At 42.7% G+C, this 21,798-nt stretch overlaps 1 protein-coding gene across 1 annotated transcript; it reads right to left on the bottom strand.

Annotated features, from left to right (window-relative positions):
• Positions 1-250: 250 nt before the first annotated feature.
• On the bottom strand, positions 251-15,278 carry LOC121871739. The gene is made up of 3 exons (XM_042374153.1): positions 15,184-15,278; positions 3,024-3,822; positions 251-1,249 (listed from the first exon to the last, which is right to left on the bottom strand). Exons 1-3 carry the CDS (start codon positions 15,194-15,196, stop codon positions 790-792), a joined length of 1,272 nt encoding a protein of 423 aa, XP_042230087.1. The 5' UTR covers positions 15,197-15,278; the 3' UTR covers positions 251-789.
• Between the last annotated feature and the right edge of the window lie 6,520 nt (positions 15,279-21,798).

The raw sequence follows: 21,798 nt of genomic DNA, 5'->3' as shown, positions 1-21,798 counted from the left end.
ACAGCATTTTTAACCTTGGGCCACTGACAAATAAATTTGTGTAACATATTATCAGTTTTGTCCTGACCATCACTAAGGTTTAAAGAATACATTTCTCTAATCAAACTTGTTTCAACTAGAAGTCTTTCTGTGACACATGATGATATATACACTTCTAAACTGTTTTCCCAATCTATGGGGTGATTATTGTTCCTAATGAACGAACAGTGCACTGCATTCAGATGCTGTTCTAATATTGTACTTGTGCTGCTTAATTCTGAGTTGCAATGCTTTCCCAGCCTGACCTACATAATTTCCATTACAATTGCTACATGGAGTACAGTAAACACTTTCATTTACATAGAAGGTTGGGCTATTCTTAATTAATATATATTAGTAATAGTTGAGTCATACTAAAAAACAACATTAATGTTTAGTAATTTAAGGGACTGAACTAACCGGACAAATTCATTGCGATAAGGTAGCTTCATACATTTTATATCGAGTCACCATGAGTCTACCAATATGTCATTTTTTTCTGCTATGTTTTTGAGATGTTTGCGTTTTTGTGACCCTGAATTTTTTGAAGAAGAACTGCAACTCATTCATTTCCATTGCACAAAAACTTGGGTACCCTTCATTGTTTGTTGATCGTTGTTTTATAAGGGCTAAAAATTCCTCTTATTCTACTCAATCTAGAAAAGTTCATAAATTTAAGAATATTTTGAGACTTACCGCAACAAGACCATATTATACATATTGATTGAATTTCAAGTGTGAATACTATTTTTTTGGTCACAGTGAACTCGTTTAGGGAATAAGACCCACTTCCATCATTTCATCAAACACAGACAAAAACCTGGGCTGCATTAGAGGGTTTGTGTCCAGCAGCTCAATAGATTTTACCTTAAATTCATTCATGAGTTGCTCGAAACTTTCATTCTTAGCCCCTGACATGTCTGGTATATCCTCCGGTTCAAAAAGAATGAACTGCACTATCATTATAGCAAATAGGGCACCAATCAAGTTCTTGTCTCTGAAATCGTGGTAGATCTGACTGTCTGTAAAGGGCATGTCCAAGTGAGCAGCCTCCATGACCTTAGTGAAGGAGCTATTGTAGGAAGCCAGAAAGGAGTCTAAATTGGGTTTCCTGACTTCTCCAGTGAGGCTGGTGTACAATAGGTAGTTGAGATCGGTGGCTGGCGAGGCCCAGCGGACTACCTGGAGGTCGAGCAACATCACTTCCACGGGGACACCTTCCTCATTGTACCTGTGAAAAAATGATACTTCAGTCATCTTAAGAGTTTTGTGTCATCTCTAAGCGGTCTTACCTATATTTTATCTTTTTTTTATGGAGAATAGCCCACCTGGGCACAGGCCATCGACCCACAACGGGGCCTGGGCGGCGAAAATATAAGAGTAAATAAAAATTAATAATAGAAATAGAAGAGAAAAAGATCATATTAATCTACACCACGAAGATGACGAAAAACCAGCTTTTTGAAATGAGAGATTGTATGAGTATGGAAACACAGAAGAAGGAAGAGCATTCCACTGTTTGGCTGTGTGAGGAGAGACGGATGTACTATAATGGGTTATTCTAGTGTGACCAACAGCCACAGAGAAATGGTGGGCACCGCGGGCAAGACGAGTGTACGAGCCCACGGTCTTGCCGGCGGTAAACAGGATGCCAAATCCACCAAACATTGCCCGTTAAAGTACCTGTAAAAGAGAGAGAGTGTGAAGAAACATTACAGCGAAGAGAAAGGGAAGAAAGATTATCAACTAAAGGAGGAGAGTTTCTAAAAGGGGCTTCCACTCGCCAATTCTCATTCGCCCATAACCACCCACGATGCCCCAACCGTTATGGGCTATAGGAAACTTGATCCTATGTAAACCTGTTAGCTGGGAAATTACGCAAATTCGTTAGCCCAACAGCCCTCAGAAACAGATGCCCTACTGGGAATGGCATTGAGGAGGGCGGGGGTAGAGGGAGGGGGGGTCTTACTCCATTACTTAGTGGGAAAAGTGTCTAAAAGAATCCTTAAAAACATGTTGTGTTTGAATAGTCAGAACACACTCCTTACAGCTACAAAGAAAATGTTACGCGAGTGCAGTCAGTTGGCTTAAAGTGTAGTTGGCTTAAAGTGGATGTCGGGTGTAGACAATAACCCAAGGGGGAACGAGTAGCGGTTAGGTGCGCATTGGAGTTATTTATGGGTGTCTGTAATCGTAGGGGTATAACTGACGCTTCCCCACGGTATTTAGTTAGAAAATAGGGATAAGACATATGTAGCCTCATGTCACGTTTTTTTACTTTTAAAATCATTAAGAAACGTAGATAATTCTTTTAGTTCCCTTAACTAATATAATAACAACAATGACTTCCTCCAACAGCGGATGGACGAGTCATGTATAGAACATAGGTAAATATATGTTACATGACAAATGAGAATTCAGTTCAAGAGAGTATAAGTAAGAAATGAAAAGAAGGTAGAAAATCGTTTTTATTCCTATTGGGATGAAAACGAATATTAACCAGGGGACTTAACCTAACCTAACCAAAGAAGAAAATCGATTCCAAACGAAGAAAGAATCCTTGTGGTAATGGTAACAAAATCCGAAATACCTATTGGGATAAAACGAATATTAACTGAAAAGAAATAATAGCAATTGATTATAGAAATATAATTAAAAGAGATAAATACAAAAAATCCCCTTCACAGTTTATATTTACACTCTAAAAGTCAAGATCTACTTGAATATGAATGAAATACGGTAAAATATTTTTAAGATAATTTCTCCAGATTTTACGAATATGTCTGAAAATATATATGAGCTGGGATTTTGATATATTTCTTTAGGGGAAGAGAGGCGTTACCAGCGATAAACAAGATAATACTGTAGATGAATATTGGGATAATATTTTACAGACTTACGTGTAAAGAAAAGGTAATAACTTAAAAGGAAACACGAATCTATATGTTACTGGAGTAGTGTCTGTTTAACTGTCATTACTGCAAGATGAATCCGCTCGGACCTACCTGAAGAGCACGTTATTGTTCCAGCAGTCACCATGGCAGACAACGTTGTATTTGCTACTCCCTAGCTGTTCTTTCAGGATCTCTATTATCTTTGGTTTTAAGCTTTCTATCCAAATTATCGCTCTTTCATATCCCTTAAATTTCAACAACATATCTCTTGCAGTTCTTAAGCACTCCTCAAAAAGATGAACCGTGGAATCAGTAAGGGTTGTCCACTCTTTTAACAGGTAGTTATGACGTTGAATGATGTCTTCTCCAGGTGATTTGGCCTGTAACACAAGTGATGAGGCGTGGAGTCTGCCCAGTTCTTGTAATATAAGTACAGCGTGTGGAACGTCCAGGCCCTTCCTACGATCAAACATCTTGAATCCTAAAGGCCGAAGATCTTCCAAGTATATAACTTCTCGACCACTTTCCATGACGCAGTGGAAACATCGCGGTACTCTCAGTCGCTCTTGTCCATTAGTTGTCAGTGCTGAGTTTAACTCTGGCACCAAAGTCGTGTAGAATTTGGACTCCTTTAAAAAGAACAACTCGGTAACATCCACCCAAAATGCCATGGGCCTGCAGGGGTTTAGCTTCACTACATAAACCACTTCGGAATTATGTCCCTGACAGGAAAACTTGACCCTTACACTGCTGACAACACAAGCGTAGTTGTCACCCTGTTTGGTGAAGTCCTCGACTGTCCATGAACTAAGTTGTGCGTCGGGACCCTTATCCGCTTTAAGCGCAACCTTCACATCAGCCTCCGTCACCAGACTCTGAGGCTTAATGTTCTTTGCCAGTTGAGTTTCATCTGTTAAACAGAAAAAATATATATAATAACATGAAATTAGTTTAGAAGTATTTAAATAGTAACTAGATTGTAATAAAAATACGAATAAAACATGTTATTCTTTACTAGAGGATCCATAGACCCAGCATGAACTTGCAGCCCAGTCATGTGTCCACATACTTATCTTGTTGTATTGAAGGTGGTTATACCCTGGCTAGCTCTCTGTTTACCTACTTCTCTCTTTCTCTCTATCGGTAAAAATATTTATCATTGTCAGGGCGGAAACGATCTTCCTGCTCGTTAACGCTGCTAACTCTCGTTTGCTGGTGCGACCCCCACTTGGGGGGGTTGGACGGAGGTGAGGAAGTTCGCTGCTACCTACGTCACGGGCAGATTCACCCCAGCCGCCATACAGTCACTATCTAGCTACTCTGCTGTTCGTCAAATTCTGGCTGTGATCTCATCATAGGTCCTGGACTCGTGGGCTGTTTTCCCAGACCTTCACCTGTCGACTGTCGATTCTCTGGACATCAACCACTACCGTTGCTCCTCTCCACCGTCTGTGCCCCGGTGTTTCGTCTGCGGAGGGCCTAGCCGGACTACTGGGTCACAAGATCCAACCCCCACAGCTCCAAATACTCATGGGAAGCGTCCTCGGGCAAGTCGCCACATCTCCAGCCACCTCAGTGGAGGAAGCCACGCCGGTCCTCACACGAGTGACAGCCGAGGTACACTCTACACCGAAGAAGGCCACCAGAGAACCCAAGATACCGACAACTCCCAGAAATAAATTGGACGTTTCAACTCCACTGAACCGAACCACGGCCCAGAAGGCAAAAACCACAGAACAAGAAGATATGAACCTGATCCAGTTGGAATCGGACTTGGACATTTCCATCGAGGACCACCAGAAATCCGCGATGAAACAGTGGTGGAAAACATCAGCACCCTGAACATCCTTACATGGAATGCTCAGGGTATCAAAAACAAGAAACACCTCCTACAAGAAGCAGCAGCCAAGGGCAAGCTTGACATCATACTGCTACAAGAGACTTCTACAAGAACACCACTGTTTCAAATTCAGTGGTTACAAGACATACAGGAGGCATTTCACGCAGGCGTCAACAAGAGGATGTATGATCTTGGTCAAGTCAAGCATACCCTCCGCCGAGGTCACGCAGCAATTTCCATGTGGGGAAAACATCGAGACACAGGCCGTCAAAGTAACCCTCCAAGAACGGGCATTAACTGTTCACAACATCTACAAGAACCCAAGGAGCTCCCTGGAGGCGACTCAATTATTTGCTTCGGCCGCTGACCACGCCACACTCATAGGAGGGGATTTCAACGCACATCATCCCTTCCTAAGCTCGGTAAGCCCCACAAATGAAGACGGCCTACACCTATACACCACCTTTCAAGATACACCCGAGATCTGCCTCCTGAACACCGGAGAGCCCACCCACACTAGGGGAGGAAGGCTAGATCTAACCTTCGTCTCCAGTGCACTACAACCTTCGGCCTCCTGGCAGCTACACCCCACGCTGACCAGCGACCACTTCGCCACCCTAACAACACTGAAGGTGAACAAACTCCCCACTCCACCCCCGCCGAGATGGAGATACAATACCCAAAAGGCAGACTGGGGACTCTTTAAGAAACACCTGGCTAAGTGGCGCGAAAAATCACAGCCGGCCGGCGCAGCACCCGTGGACGAGACAGCCCTCCACCAACAATTGGTCGAGGCGTTTCACCAAGCGGCAGAAGAGGCTATCCCAAAAACAAAACCCACATCAAGACAGTACAATGATTACTGGTACTACTGTCCCAGGGTGAAAGAACTCAACCACAGAGTGAACATGGCCCGAAGAAACTACAGGAGACATCCCACGGAAACAAACAGACATCTCCTGCAAGTCATAGTTAAGGATACCAGGGAAGAGAAGGAAGAAATAAAAAACGTAAGCTGGCTCAAGTGGTGCTCCGAACTGAACGAGCACACCTACCTTGGCAAGATGTGGGCCCAGATCCGAAGGGCATCTGGGAAGGCAACACCACCACCACCACTAACCCATCCCAACCCAGAAGAGGAAGCCGAGAGACTTGCAAAACTGTTCTCTGACCGAGCAGCAACGAAAAACCTCCCGAGACAGGCGGAGGAGACACAACGGCGTCTGCGACAGGTCAGACTGCAGATGATCGAAGAGGCCTGCAACAGTGAAGATGACACCGACAGACCTTTCAACCAGCAAGAACTCCAGAAGTCGCTAAAACGAAGCAAGGACACAGCACCAGGGGCCGACAGGATAACCTACTCCATGCTTTCCCATGCTGTTACAGCCGGACACGAGGCTCTGCTACAAGTCATCAATGCTTCGTGGACAGCACAAAGACTCCCACCGGAATGGAAGAAGGCAGATATACAGCCCATTCCGAAGCCCAGAGAACCAGACAAACCGAGGCCCATCTCCCTTCTCAGCTGCATAGCGAAGACGGGAGAAAGAATGGCTCTCAACCGACTCAAGTGGAAAGTAGGCAGCCCACACCCTCACATCTTTGCTTACACCGAGAACACCGGCACAGGTAACAACATCGCTGAGATACTCAGCACAGTGGACTACAAACCAGCTCTGGTGGTCTTCCTCGACCTGGAGAAGGCCTTCGAACTAGCAAATCCACTGGCCATTACAACGACGCTCGCAGAAAAAGGCGTCAAAGGAAGGTTGCTGGGGTGGATCCAGAACTACCTCACACAGAGAGAAGCAAGAGTACGCTTTCAGGGAGCAACCTCAAGCTACAGGGTCCATGAAAACGGAACCCCACAAGGAGGCATCCTCAGTCCAATGCTGTTCAATGTCCTGATGGAAAATCTTGTCAAACTTCCTCTCAGACAAACAGCCAAGTTCCTATGCTATGCAGACGACTTACAGCTTATAGTAAGAGGATCAAACAGACTAGCCAACACGCAACACGCACTCCAACTTATAGAAGAGGAGTGCAACAGACTTGGATTCAAGATAAATCCAGCCAAGTCGAAAGCGATGGCCATCTGCACAGACACACCAAACAAGATGCTCTCCATACAAAACACCCCGGTAGTCTGGACCAACACCCACCAGTGTCTTGGAATCTGGTTTGACCAGAAACTCACTTTCAAGCCGCAACTCGAGTATCTCAGGCACAGGACGAAGAGCAGACACAATATAATGAGGTAGCTCACCAGCACAACCGCAGGAGCAAACCTTCATGTGCTCAAAGCCTACTACACGGCCGCCATCGGATCGCTGGTAGATTACAGTGCTCCAGCACTCATTGGACTGAGAGAAGACCAAATAGCTAAGCTAGAAGTCATCCAAAATAATGCTCTCAGGACCATGCTCGGAGCACCCATGTGGACCAGAATTTGCAACTTGCAAATGGAAACCGAACTACCACCCCTGGCAGTACGAGTCAAGCAGGTGACAGCCGGTCTCCTCGCCATAATCTGTAGATCAGATAAGCCCACAGCTGCCAAAATTCGAATCAGTGCCTCCCTCCACCTCGACCACAGAGTGCGAGGGGCCACCTGGTCGCACGAGGCAAGCGAGGTCATCCAACACCTGCAAGCAGAAACACTCGTCAAGAACAACCAAGACACACGAGACAATGGTTACGTAGTTCCTCCACCATGGAGCCCTCCACCAGCCACATTCAAAATTACCGACCTAGGCGATAGTAAAGCCAACCTCCAGAAGGAGGACCTCAAAAAAATAACTCTGGAAGCCATAGCCACCGGGACACCGGCTGATGCAGCATCATACTTCACAGAGGGCTCGGTGGACCCAAAACATCATAGATCCGGAGCGGCCTTCTACACCCAAGGACAGACCCTCCGATGGAGACTTTCTAATGACTGCTCCACCCTACAAACCGAGCTGGTAGCAATCTCAAAGGCCCTACAACACGCTGCAACACAACACAACAAGTCCATCATAATTCACACGGACTCGAAATCGGCCATGCAGGCGCTGCAACACAGTCAACCAAGAGACAACGTCCACATTATAACCATGATCCTCGCACAGCTACAGGAATTCCAAAGACAAAACCGCCCAGTCGTCTTACACTGGGTTCCCAGTCATGTAGGGATCGGAGGAAACGACGTGGCAGACGAAGCAGCCAAGGCAGCTACACGTTCTAGTAGCATACACATTCAAATTCCAGCTAGCGTGCAACAGATCAAGAATCACCTCAGAAAGACTAGCAAGCTCCACATCAAAAAGAGCTTCCTTCACGCATTCAACGCTGGTTTCCAATCAGCCAAATGGTACCTGGCGGCTACAAAAGGGGAACCACCTTTCGCTGACAAGAAAACACCAAGACAAACCCAAGTTAGCCTTCATCGACTACGACTAGGGTACAAGTGCTCCTGGCAGATGATCGGAAATGACGTCATGGAATGCACCTACTGTCAGGAGCCAGCAGCCAACCCACTTGAACACTATCTCCTCGACTGCGAAGTCACACAAAGCCTCCGAAACAGAACTCAAATCTCCCAAGAAGCACACACAACACCAGCGGCCACTCTAACCCGAAAGGCCCAAACAAACCACATTCACCACCTTCTCCGGGTCATCACACGATACCCACCACCCAGATAGCTTAGAAAGTATCCTCTCCCAGCAAGTGCGGACCCCAGTTCGGGGGGCGCGCCACTCCGAAACTGACCACGTCCAAGAGTGGGGGTTGGTGGTAAGCGTCCACTGATCGGGGGTTCGCTCACACTTGCAACCTGCAGTATCCTTCCAATCTGCAGGTGGGACCACCTCCAATCCCAATCCGGTCTGGCTGCTCCAGGAGCTCCAGCCGGAACCACCAAACGGGCCGCCTATAGGCAAAGGCCCGTGTCGGACTACGGTCCGACAATCTCAACAACAACAACGACACTAGAGAGCTGATGTGCTGGCCGCCAACCAACAACATCCTCTTGTCTTCCAAGACAGGCCTGGCTGTACCACTGCCGTAGTGCATTATGTTGATGTTGGTTCTCCTAAGCCTATCAAGCAGGCTCCTGACCAGCGAGTGGTGCTCACCAGTCACTCTAATACCGAAGGACGGCACTCTTCGATTCTGCATCGACTTGCGCAAGGTCAACGCCGTCACCAGCAAGGACAGCTTCCCTCTACCAAGAGTCGACTACTTCATCGAAGCAATCGGGAACGCCAAGTTCCTCTCTAAGATTGATTAATGCTCCTGCCACCTTTCAAAGACTGATGTCACAAGTCTGTGGTGCCTCATGTAGTATATTTAGATGATGATGTAATTTTTTCTGACACTTGGTCAGACCATTTATGTCAGCTCGACGCTCTCTTCACCGAGTTAGAAATGCAGGACTTGTTATAAACTTTGCTAAGTCAGAATTTGTTTTTGCTCAACTTTGTATCTGGGATATGTAATTGGGTTGGGAAGACTTGCTCCTCCACAGCAAGGTGTGACACTATTTCTCAGATGCCTGTTCCATGTAACAAACGACAAGTCCGCAGATTTTTGGGTTGTGTGGATTATTACCAGATATTTGTAATTTTCTCAGTTATTCCCTTACTGATTTGTTGAAGAAGGTAATATTTTTTGTTGGACTTCAAGGTGTCAGAATTCTTTTCTAAGCTTGAAACACATGTATTATGCTCATACCCTATTTTGAGATCCCCTAATTTTTCTAAGTCTTTCAAGCTAGCCTGTGATGCTAGTGATCTTGTTGCAGGTTCTGCCCTGTTGCAAGAGGATGATGACAGTGTGAACCACCCAGTTGCATTTTATAGTAAAAAATTTAATCCAGCCTTTTACCCGCTATGCAACAGTGGAAAAAAAGAATTGCTGTCAATTATCCTAGCTTTGCAACATTTCAGTTATTATTTATTACCAAGTAGGCCTATTGAAATTTATACAGATCACAAACCATTGCAGTTTCCAAAACATTCAAGTTAAAAAAACAGAGATTAATTCGCCGGAGTTTGTTCCTTCAGAACTATAAATTACATGTTACACATGTTAAGGGTTCAGACAATGTGCTGGCCGATCTGTTATCTAGACCCACAGAATGAACACTTATGTCATATCAAAATTTGTGCAAGCAAAAATTTTATTTTATGGGGGCAAGTGTTACGACCGTGTCGTATATTTCTATTTTTTTGTTATATAACATGCGTCCATGTTGTTCCATATTATTACCTGTAATGATGTGTTGTATGTACTATAATATAATCTAGTCACCTTACCCTGTGCTGTTAAGGTTTTAACTGTTATTATTTGTTCAAGCCCATCTTATTTCTTCATTTAGTATTGTAACAAGCATTCTTTGTTTCTCTAACGACCATCTGCATCGTTAAACGACCCATGTTTCACCGGCTGGTTGCATTGGCGGGAAACGACCCTATATATAGTGCTCACCAGTAGACGGAGGGCAGTCCAGTCCTATCGTCATTCAGTCCACGTTCTTTTGAGTGACACCCGTCACCTGTTACTTATACTTATTTTATTTGTGTTGTCCCACCACTGTGGTGTATCTATGCAAGTACCTATTTATGTCTCTTTATGTGTCCATCAGTGTTTGCTTAGTTACATTTAAGTAATTCAGTGTGGTTTCACGATAGTTAATTTCAGTGTTAGTTATTCATATGTTTATGCAGTGTTAACGTAATCTAATGTTTTTATTTTATTTTTATGTTTAAAGCAGTTCTGTTGAAGTTTCGATTTAGTATCATTTGTGTCTTAAAGGTTTCGATAGTGAATCAATTTGTTGTGACAGCCTACGGGGCTCTATATTATTATTATTATTTAATTTCATTAAATTCTTAAAGGTATACTTTTTTTTTTTATTCCATTTTGATTTAATTCACTTTTTTTGTTTGGTTACGCTTAGAACCTTGCATATTAAAGTAAATTAATAGACGGCTTAACAATATATATATATATATATATATATATATATATATATATATATATATATATATATATATATATATATATATATAAAATCACTGTAGGTGCGCGTGATCTAGGTATATGCTGATAACCTGAGAAAGAAGAAAACACGTGTTTTCTTCTCCTGTGATTATATATATATATATATATATATATATATATATATATATATATATATATATATAAATATATATATATATATATATATATAAATATTGGCAGGAGAGAAGTGGAGAGGGCAGGAATGCTGCGTTGGCATGTTAAAGGGATAAGATGCAGTTTTCTTAGAAATTTTTTTTAGGGGCGGTCGTATGCATGTTTTTCTCAGCACATGAGGACAGTGCTGTCTTTTTTTAGGGGGGTCGATTGTAATATTCAGAAATTTCAGAGTAATTTCAAACACCGCGCCATTGGCGATACTGAGCTTTCAAGGTCGTCGGAGGGAAGAGAGCGCTCCCTGCACATAGCGAGAGGTTGTGGAACTAGGCCTAAGTGATATTAAATGTAATTTGCCGAATTAATAATGATGTGATTCATGAAGTTAAGGGACTATTATTGAATTTGAAATTATTATAGATCGTTTATCAGTCTGAATAATGTCACGGGTGTCCCAAGGAGTTATTAGTTAGGCGGAAAATATGTCACGTAGGCCTAAGCTAGCGCCTTGGAGAGACGCGACGCTGGCTGGTCCTCAGTCATGTGAAAGCAATTGGACCTACAGGACGTCCCTGCGCGTCCGTCCACAGAAATAGTCACGTGGCCTAGTCACCTGTGTTGCACTATTGCAGTATAACAAGTAAGTCTCATTCGATCTCAGACAGGGTTAGATAGGGCAGTGGTAAAGTTAACAAGAGCTAACAGTGAGTTCATTTCAGGGTTTCCGTCAGAACCCACTTGACCGGAGTTTGACTGCGAGAAATTGACTGCGAGAGTGATGACCGCGAGAAATTGACTGCCGTTTGAGACTGCCGTTGATGATTGAGGGTGGCGATTGTCGCCATTGGACCGATCAGTGTAGGCCTGTCACTGTTTAGCGGGGTATCAAAGGATCTCTTGAGGGAATCTAGCCGTCTGGGTGCCCAGCTGACGACGGGACGATCGTTGGGGTCATCAGCCCTCCTCTACCTCGGCTCACAACACCACATGTCTCGAGCAGCTCAGTGAAACCCTCTTGCTAACGGGAAGCTAAAGCTTCTCTCAACTGTACAAGGTCTGATTGGCTCACTCCCTTCCGTTTCATGGATGTACTGGGGGTAAAGTGAGGCCAGCTGAGTGATACGGGGTCGCACACTGAGACCATGAGTCTAGGGGATGCCTAGAGGAACATTTTATCTCCCTTATTACGGGTGTATGTTGAGTTGGGTGGAGCATGGTTCACGAGTATTGGTGGACCCAGTAACATATCAATAATAGTGACTATATTTGGGTGTAGTTAATACCATTTCTCAGTTACTGATACTATCTTAACGTGTGTAGCTTAATATTTCTTAAATAATTTTGATAGTATTTTTTTTGAATGTTTGTGTCGCTAAGTGGAACCAGAGTGATACTGTGATTTGATTCTTTTAATGCATCTAGTTTTTCTTCATAATTCCGATCTCAGGTATAACCTTTGTTCCCCAGAGTAGTGTTTAAGTTAGGTTAGGAATTGTGCATCTGTTGGTGTAACATAATTATATTGAGTGCCCTTAAGGCCTATTCATTGTAGAGTATTTAATTTCTATTTTTTTGATACCATTTCCTCAGTGACTGATATTATTTTGTTGAAAACCCTTAAGGCCTGCATCTGTTGGTGTAACATAATTATATTGAGTGCCCTTTAGGCCTATTCATGGTGGAATTATTAATTTCTTATTTTTGAATACCATTTTCTCAGTGCTGGATATTATTTTGTTGAAAAACCTTAAGGCCTGTTTCATGTGCGCAAGCAACATTTCTTAATACTTCAAATTTATTGTTGCCTGAGTTTCTAATAATTTCTATATCATGTATAACTTTTATTCCCCAGAGTAGTGTTTTAAGTTCAAGTTAAGAGGTGCGCATATTGGTGTACCATTATTTGATTGTGTTTGTAGAGTTGGAGGGAATATAAGTGTCTAAATTTTACAGTGTGTCTCATTCATCCCAGTCACAGACGCTATCCTTCCACGGGTCACGGACAATTCATTTTGTTTAGTAGATTCAAGTGTTCTTGTGCTGGTTCGGGATTTTTCTCAAAGGGGCGCTTGCACTGCCATTACCATCTATTAATCTTTAATAAACCCGAAGTCAAGTGAGAAAATAAAGTCCAGTAAATTCCGACCGGTTACATATATATATATATATATATATATATATATATATATATATATATATATATATATATATATATATATATATATATATATATATATATATATATATATATATATATATATAGTTAACCCTACACTATATGGATTAGCTTCAAAATCGTATTATACTTTTTATCCGTAATGGTGGTGTATATGTTCAAAATTAAAATCCTAAGATTAGAGTTGTTAAAATTTGAATAAATTGCATCTCTATTGCGTTTTACAGATTGTTTTTATCTGCTATAAATTTAAGTTATTAACATTTTAAACTGCACACGTACTTTATAGACACCCTTATATTGACCAAAGAATATTGGAAGTGGTAAGTCTAGCAAGGTTCTTAAGTAAACAAAAATACACTCCCAAGTGATAATCAAATAAGAATGGAGGAAACTGCAGCGGGCTTATTGGCCCATACTGGGCAGTCCCATTTACACCCAACCCCTCTTGCTCATATATCCATCCAAACTATGTTTGAAGCTATCCAGCGTATTCGAGTTAATGATGATATTTGGTAACTTTTTTTCCACCCGTCCATTACTCTATTTCCAAACCAATGTTTACCTATTTCACGACTAGAGAGAGAGAGAGTGAAGATACTAACTTTACTGTAGCTAGACCCACTTGTTTGTTTATGGCGGCCCACACAAAACACATCAACTATGATCAGCTAAGATATGTGTGTCATCGGACTTAACAGATGTGGCCTTGTGCTAAGAGGCGTGGCTTTAGTAAACACACATCCTATCGACATAGTGCTTATAGTCTCTATATTACAAGTATTTGAGTTTTAGCAATAAATAAAATAATATGTTTATAATATATCCCCAAAGAAAACTGTTCAGAAGTGTTACAGATGTTATTTTACGTGACATAACATTCCACAAACAATTGAGCGTACTTGATGCTTCTCCAGGCTTCAAACCTCATGGGTAACTAAAAAATTATCACACTAAACAATGTTTAATTATAATATTAATTGCAATGATAATAATGAGTCAGAGACGCATTTGTATCAGAAGTTTTAAGGATTAGTCAAAATGTAAATTCGCAACAATGTAAATATTTGCAAATATCAAGCGAATTTGTGTTATCAATCTCTCAATACTTTCTATAATTTCTATGAGAAATTACTTTCATTTACATTAATTTTTTGACCCATATAAATTTTCCATAAATTTTGCTGTCTTACAGAAATTTTACAAACTTAAATTAAAATTTTTCGTAAAGATTTCTTCAGTTGTAAGTATAATTCATTTTTATTTATCTCTTTTGGTTGTAATCTAAAAACACAACAAAGATAAATTAGATGATATCGAAGAAATGTTAACAGATCAAAATTTATCACCAAGCCGATACTGCGCCAAATTGAACCCCATTTTGTGGTTGTTTGGTAGATGACGAATGACAAAACATTCCCCGGACATGTACTGTACTGTATATATACAGGCGAAGACAAAACAAACGCATATGAAATATAGGGAATCCTGTATCGTTCATCTGTTTATAGCAAAGCGTGGTAGGTCCATAAAACTGTCAAGTACCAGGAGGGATATTTGGTGAGGACGGGATGTGACATGGGAGGATGCGCCCGGTTGTGGGTGGAGGGAGGTGTATTAACCTTGACAATTTTGCGGGACATAATTTTAGTGAATAAGCAAATAAATGTATATAGATAACATACACTTATTTTTTTTGTTTCGCCACATGTAACTTGCTAACACAAAACTAAAAAAAAAAAACTAATATCCCTCATGTACTCTCGCCCACCCATTTTAGTCAAAGAAGGCAAGCATGAACTTCTCATGCTTCCCTGTTGGGTGCCTAATAAACTAGCCCCCGCAAAGTTTGGGGCAAATCTGAAACCTGAAAACTAAGTCCTGATGTATTCACCAAACACAGACTGTTGTATAGCAACATCATGTTCACTTGTACGAAGCCTGAACAGTATTAAAGGGAATTGATTCTTACTATGTTTAGCAAACAAAAATATATTTGTGTGTAATATACACCATTATTTAATGTTAATAATAATGGTGGTCCGCTTTTGTAGAGAACTAGACATACAAAAAATGCATTCTTCACTTACTGTTATTAGACATATTGGAGAAGGCTCTTGGTAGACGTGAGTGTGTGTGTCCGGCGGTGAGCAGTTAATGGTACAGTGGGTGGCTGAGCAATGTCGCTACTAGCGCGTAGATCTGAGTTGCCATTTACTGCATGACAAATATTGATCAGAACCCTTAAAACTGTATTCAGGGAAGAACTTTATGGTGAATTAGAAACTAACAAACAAGTGTAAACGGGCACCAGTTAACTAGTGTTCACCATTTTACGATATTTCGAGTCAAACATGAGTGACGCAAATAACAAGATAGGTATACCGCAAGATGATGCCACTGGTTGACTAAGGCCCTCTTACATATATGCAGGTCTTGATGATGGCGTTGACTTATTGTGCTAGGACACCTAGGTGTACAAATTTGGATATATTCTTAATATATCAGGTATCTTGCCACCAATATTAAAGCAATGCTTCGACCTACCCCTAAAAGATGATATTTTTCTAAGTCTTGAAAGGAGTTCTTGAGTGTGTGGCTACACATTTTACGTGTTCTGTTGATCATCCGGAAGATTCACCGCAGCCGCCATACAGTCACTATCTAGCTACCCCGCTGTTCGTCAAATTCTGGCTGTGATCTCATCATAGGTCCTGGACTCGTGGGCAGTGTCCCCAGACCTTCACCTATCGACTGTCAATTCTCTGGTCATCTACCACTACCACATACCACGACCGTCAGTTCATCTCATTCCGTCTGTGCCCCGGTGTTCTCCTGCCATTTCAAGACAATCGGCCGAGTGTGGAGTTGAATGGACGCATCCCTACCCTGAGTTTGCATCACCGTGTTCCAGAACCTTCCCCCAAGGCCACTGCCGTAGGAAATATCTGTTCATTGTTTGATTCTATGGTTGTTTGATTCCATTAATTGCTGACTCCCCTTTATTGTTCGATTCTATCAATTGTTGACGCCAATTAATTGTTTGAATCCATTAATTGCTGACTCCCATTAATTGTTTGATTCCTTTAATTGTTTGCTTCCCTTAATTGATTAACTCCATTAACTGTTGACTGCATTAATTGTTTGACTCCCGTAATTATTTGATGTTTGTTGAGTTGTGTCAGAGTTTTGTTATATTTTTTATAGTAAAGAGATGTCAATCTCAAACGGTTGTTTGCTATTCCTCAGAAAACCATGGTCCTTGACTTTCCTTTATTAAGAACCTGGTTAGTCTGGTAAGCGATTTCAATCCCTAATTCCCAGGCCTTGACATCTGAGAAGTACTGTATAGTAAACAAGCCGCTGTTTACGGCAAAAAAAAATAAAATAAAATCCTACCAATTAAATTCTCCCCTAATCCGTGTCTCCCCTTGTCACCTCTTCCTTACCCCTCTCCCTCAACTCCTCTCCCCACCCCATCTCCTCCATTCACCTCTCCCCCAATTCCCTTTCCCCTATTCACCTCTTTCCAATTCCCTCTCTCTCATTCACCTCTCCAAAATTAATCCCCGCAACTCCTCTCTCCCCAGTCGCCTCTCCCCACTCACCTCTCCCTCGCTCACCTCTCTCTAACACATGGCCTCCCATTCACTACTACCCCACTCACTCCCCCCCCTCGTTCACCCCTCTCCCCCCCCCTCGTTCACCCCTCCCCCCGTCCCCTCTCAACCCAGTGACGAGGATGTGTTCATATAGTCACAATGACGATGCACTTTTTTGAAGGGAGGAGGGTAAGGCAAGTTTAGTTTAGTTTAATAAATTTATTGACAAAGCTTGGAGTACAGCTTGCCTATTCTGAGTAATTCAGTCAGGTCTTGACACTGAGGGTGGTATCACTTCTCACTACCACGCAGGACAGAGGTTCATTCACAAAGAAATAGATCATATTCATTAGCAGTATATATATAGGTCAGAGTCATGTGTGTGATGTCACTGTTCACTGCTATGCAAGACAGTGGTTCATATACATTGGAGGTCACATTCTAATTGACTAATCAGTGTGGGCTAGCAAATTTGGGATGAACAGCAAGAATGTCCTCAAGCACCCCCGATTCCATGTAGTAATTACAAAGTTCATGATACAATAACCCAGGTGGCCTGAGGTCTTTGACAGTGTCACATTCAATAATATAGTGTTCAAGTGTATGCTTTAAAGGTTTATCACAAAGTTTACATGCTGAGTGTTCCGGTATGGGTACAGTGTCACTAACTTGCCAGATGTGTCTGTATCCTAGCCTAATTCTGGCCACGACTACATCACACTGTCTGGTTTTGTCCTTATGCTGGCCATACCGGTATGTCTTGTCACAAAATTTGTCATATTTACTAATACTACAACTACCAGGTCTCTGCATTTCTCAGTTCTTCTAGATCAGAGTTCATGATTCTGACTTGCAAGTGATGATGTTGGGGGGAGAGAAGAAGCAGGGGAGGAGATGAGGGAGTAATATAGAGGAATGTAAGAGGACAGATTTAAAGAGAGGGAGAGGTTGAGAGAAGGGAGAGAATGAAAGGTAGAAAGAGAGTGGTTGACGACGGAGACCAAAATAATTAAAGAGCAATAATAAGGGTCCTGTTACATAAGCCACTTTCGTTTAACTAGAAAACATCTGTCTCACTTGTGTTCACGATGATATTCACTACGTTGACAGCGAGTAGTGTTTGTGTGCTGTGATTATTGTGATATATCTCTGTCTGTACATTGAATCTGCACGTATACAATTGCTTCATAATTAGTAAAATAATAATAGTTAAGTCAATAAAAGGGGACTAATAGTCTAAAAGTTATGAGCCAACGGTGACCAGGATTTGGATATATACAGGGTAGGCTGCGATAGCGGAAGCATGAATCGAGAATGAAGTTATGGACCTCTGTTAAGTGTGTTGGGGTCATGAGAAAACTATTTCAGCTGATAAGACCGCCTGTCAAGATAAGTGTTTCTAGGGTTGACAAACGCATTTAAAAGCATCATCTTCCCTGACCGTAAATTTCTAGTTGTTTCATGGCACAGGGAATGTTTTGACTGATATGAGGATTGTACCAACAAAACCAACAGCTCTTGAGAAACCATTTTATTAGGCACGATACAAGACCAAAAATATGAGTTAAGTGTGGCATTATCTGCTAGGGGGCTTTGGGATCCTCTCTTATATACTATCAATTTTGTACTGTGTATCATCTGGCAGAAAATATTTTATTCTTTTATAGATATAATTTGTTAGAGTAAATAAAAAAACTTAGTTCTCCTACATCTATCCTTTATGACTGCCATTCTTATATAAGACACTTCCCTCTGTAGCCCTATGTTGAAAATTGCCAGTTATGATGACGGCGCAGACTACAGAGAAAGAGGGAGATATCATAAGCAGTGAAAGAGGGAGAAGCACAGGGAGGAAGGAAAGTTGGGTGCAGAAACTCACACATTAGTTTTATCACTAACACCCTGGGACGTCCCGATTAGTGTGCGAATCCTTTTCACTACAATTGAAATTGATATATTGAAACAGTTTATTTAGCCAGGAAAACACAGATACAAAATCGACAATAATAACAATATTAACATGGCTGAACCAGTTGAAATCTATAATATAATGGTTTTAGTGGTACAATTTAAGCAGGAAAATAAAGTAGGTATTCCAAGAAAAGTAGAAGCAGTAGACCATTGGGATTACATTTGCCTAGTCCATTTCTCCCTATGGTTCCCTGCCAAATGTTAACATCTATGCCAACTCTGGCATTGAAGTCGCCAAGGAGCACAACCTTGTCTTCTCTGCGGATAGAGGTTCGCACTCTGTCGAGGTCGGCATAAAGGGCCTCCTTGATGTCATCTCCTGCATCTAGTGTTGGGGCGTATGCACTGATGAAGAAGGCATGACCCGAGTGATTCAATGGGACTCTGGGCGTCAAGAGGCACTCATTGATCCCAATAGGCATTTCAGTTAGCCTGTGTAGGATGCATTGGAGGATGGCAAAGCCAACTCCATTAATGTGGTTTCTCTCTGCAGCAGGGTTACCCTTCCAGAAGGTGTAGCCAGACCCCCGTTCTGTGAGTTGGCCTTCATCTGGGAGCCGGGACTCACTGATGGCTGCTCTGTCGATGTTATACCTAGCCAGCTCATTTGCCATAAGGGCAGTTCTTCTTTCAGGATGCACATTTGTGCCAGTACCCAGAAGGGTCCTGACATTCCATGCATCGATCATAATAGGTTGTATGGTTTGTTTTTGTTTAGATCTGTGATTTTGGTTGTGTTTTCGACCGCATAAGGATGACCTTACTGGGTGCGGTTGCCCAGTCAGGTTGGATTTTTAGGCAGGCTGTTTAGGGCACCTTTTCTAGCCCCTCCTCCCCATGTGCTCAGTCGCAAAGACAGGGCGGGATTGCACTGCTGCCTAGATTCCAGTGCATAAACTACCATCTTATCTGTGCCGCCCATGTGCAGAGTTGTGACTAGTGACTCCCGGTAGTCATCTCTGCCTGTCCCCGACGCCACTCGTTCATCGCCATAGAACTTTTGGGGGTACAGGGGTTTTGATGATGAGGAAAGGTATGATGAACTGTATGATGGCTGCACGTGAATTGATTTATGTGGTGAGGCAGAAGCGTAGGCTGCAACCACACATCTTGGCTCTCCCTTTTCCTGATCCAGTAGTGCAAGTGTTGCAACGACTGGGGAGAGGTGGAGTCTCAATGGACTGCCGATAGCCTAGTTTTTGGGGTTTCGCCTTAGTATTCTGTCCATCAGGCATTGCCTTCGTCCTCCTGTGTAGTCGTTGGGTTTCCATGGTGGTCACCTCTTCCGTCTGCACTGCCGTTGGGGTTTTGTTGGAGCTCTATAAGCATGTCTACCTGATGTGGGGCTCCACCGCAGATTTTTCGTTCAGGGTTTACTCTCGTAGCCTTATACATACCAAGGTTAATCCGCAAGGCAGTGGGGCAGTGGTTGGTAGGCGCCAGGACGTGTCCACCTGCCAGTGTGCTTATGCGCCGTCCTTCTGGGGCCCACTGCTGCTTCGATATCCCCTGCTGATTTAGCCTGGGCCCACGAGGCACCCAGTTACCGTGTGTTGCCACGAGGTGGCAGCAGGAGTCTTGAAGGTGAGGAGGTTGTGTACTGGCAGGGAAGACTTATGCAAGTTGCTTCTCTGGTCGCCACGAGGGCTAGCCAGCTGCCGCAGAAGAAAGCGAGGAGGAGCAAGCGGTGCTTGCACCTTAACACTAACATAATGCTGCCATGCTAGACGCATTTCACCACCCTGTGTGTGGACACACACACACACACACACACACTTCCTACAGGTAGCAGTGAACCGATAATTCTGCTTAATCCTTCAGCGAATTAAAACAGCAGTTTGCGTTGCATGAAATCAGCATCTTTAGAAAGAAATCTGTTTAGCATATGTTACATACGACTGGATTAATTTTCCAAAATGGTTACACGTTTGAAGATAATATTAGTATAAGTTAATGATAAACGAAACAACAAAGCCCAACCATTAATTAAGCAACTGGGAACTAAGTAACCAATCATCGATCACTTTTACATTCATTCACAATTTTTACTACGTACTATAGTAAACAAACAGCCTGAGTTGCCAGCTGTCTCCAGCAGTGTTCGATGAATCTTGAGCGAGGCTGTACAGTTTTTGAGTTTATGCCAAAGATGGAACGGAGCTAATTGAAGAGGAAGAGTTTTGAATCAGATCTTTTTTTTTTTTTAATTATTTTATAGGAATATTACCTACGCGGACCTTAAGCTAAAATGCTGGTCCACCCACTGCTGGGATAAATCACCAGCGTCTTTTTGGTTAAATGTACATCTCCACCACTAGTGTGGGGGGGATGCTCGGTAAGAAACTGTAGGGTTTCTTGAGAGTGGTTGGTGGTTAGCTTTCTGGCAACCTTCTCTGCCGTGATAGGGGGTTGTATGTTTCTCCTAGCTAATTGTGTTCCAGGGCACTCTATGAGGTAGTGCTGCGGTGTGTTTTCTGCTCTGCTGTCGCAGGTCTTGCATATGCGCTGCTCTGCTGGTGCTGATACAATTATTTCCCAAATGCATGGGTATCCCAGTCTCAGTCGGTGGAAGTTGACTTCTTCCCTTCTTGTTATATCCTTCATGAGTGGTGGTCTCTCATAATTCGTGACCAGATAGTACCACCTGGCCGATCGTGATACTGGTGTTAATCTTCTGTGTTTCTCTATTTTCCACTGGGCAGTTCGTGTTATTGTGGTCTTCTTTATCTGCTCCTGACTGGGCGGATGTTCATCTCAATGTTTCGCTGTTCTAACGCAGCTTTGGCAGCAGCGTCAGCTCGTTCATTCCCTGGGATTCCGATATGACTGGGCACCCAGTTAATGATAACTTGCCGATCTTGTAGTTTTAAACCTTGCAGTAGTCCAATAACGGATGTTATGAGATGAATGTTGTCTCAATGCTCTCTGCATTGTAGCGCTTCAATAGCACATCGTGAGTCAGTGTGTATTACAACGCCTTGTTGACTGTTTATGGAAGCGTGTCTTAGGGCTCCAAGTATGGCAACTAGCTCAACTTGTAAAGTGGAGCATCCATCTGAGGTTCTCCAAAGGGACGTGTTACCTCCTTCTATAGTGAAGGCTGCTCCTGCCTTCGTACTGGTGGTCTCTACA

This window comes from Homarus americanus, unplaced genomic scaffold (genome assembly GCF_018991925.1).
Source record: "Homarus americanus isolate GMGI-L3 unplaced genomic scaffold, GMGI_Hamer_2.0 scaffold39675, whole genome shotgun sequence".
Lineage (NCBI taxonomy): Eukaryota > Metazoa > Arthropoda > Malacostraca > Decapoda > Nephropidae > Homarus > Homarus americanus.
The sequence above is the reverse complement of the archived record's forward strand: the minus strand, read 5'-3'. Positions and strand labels throughout refer to the sequence as shown.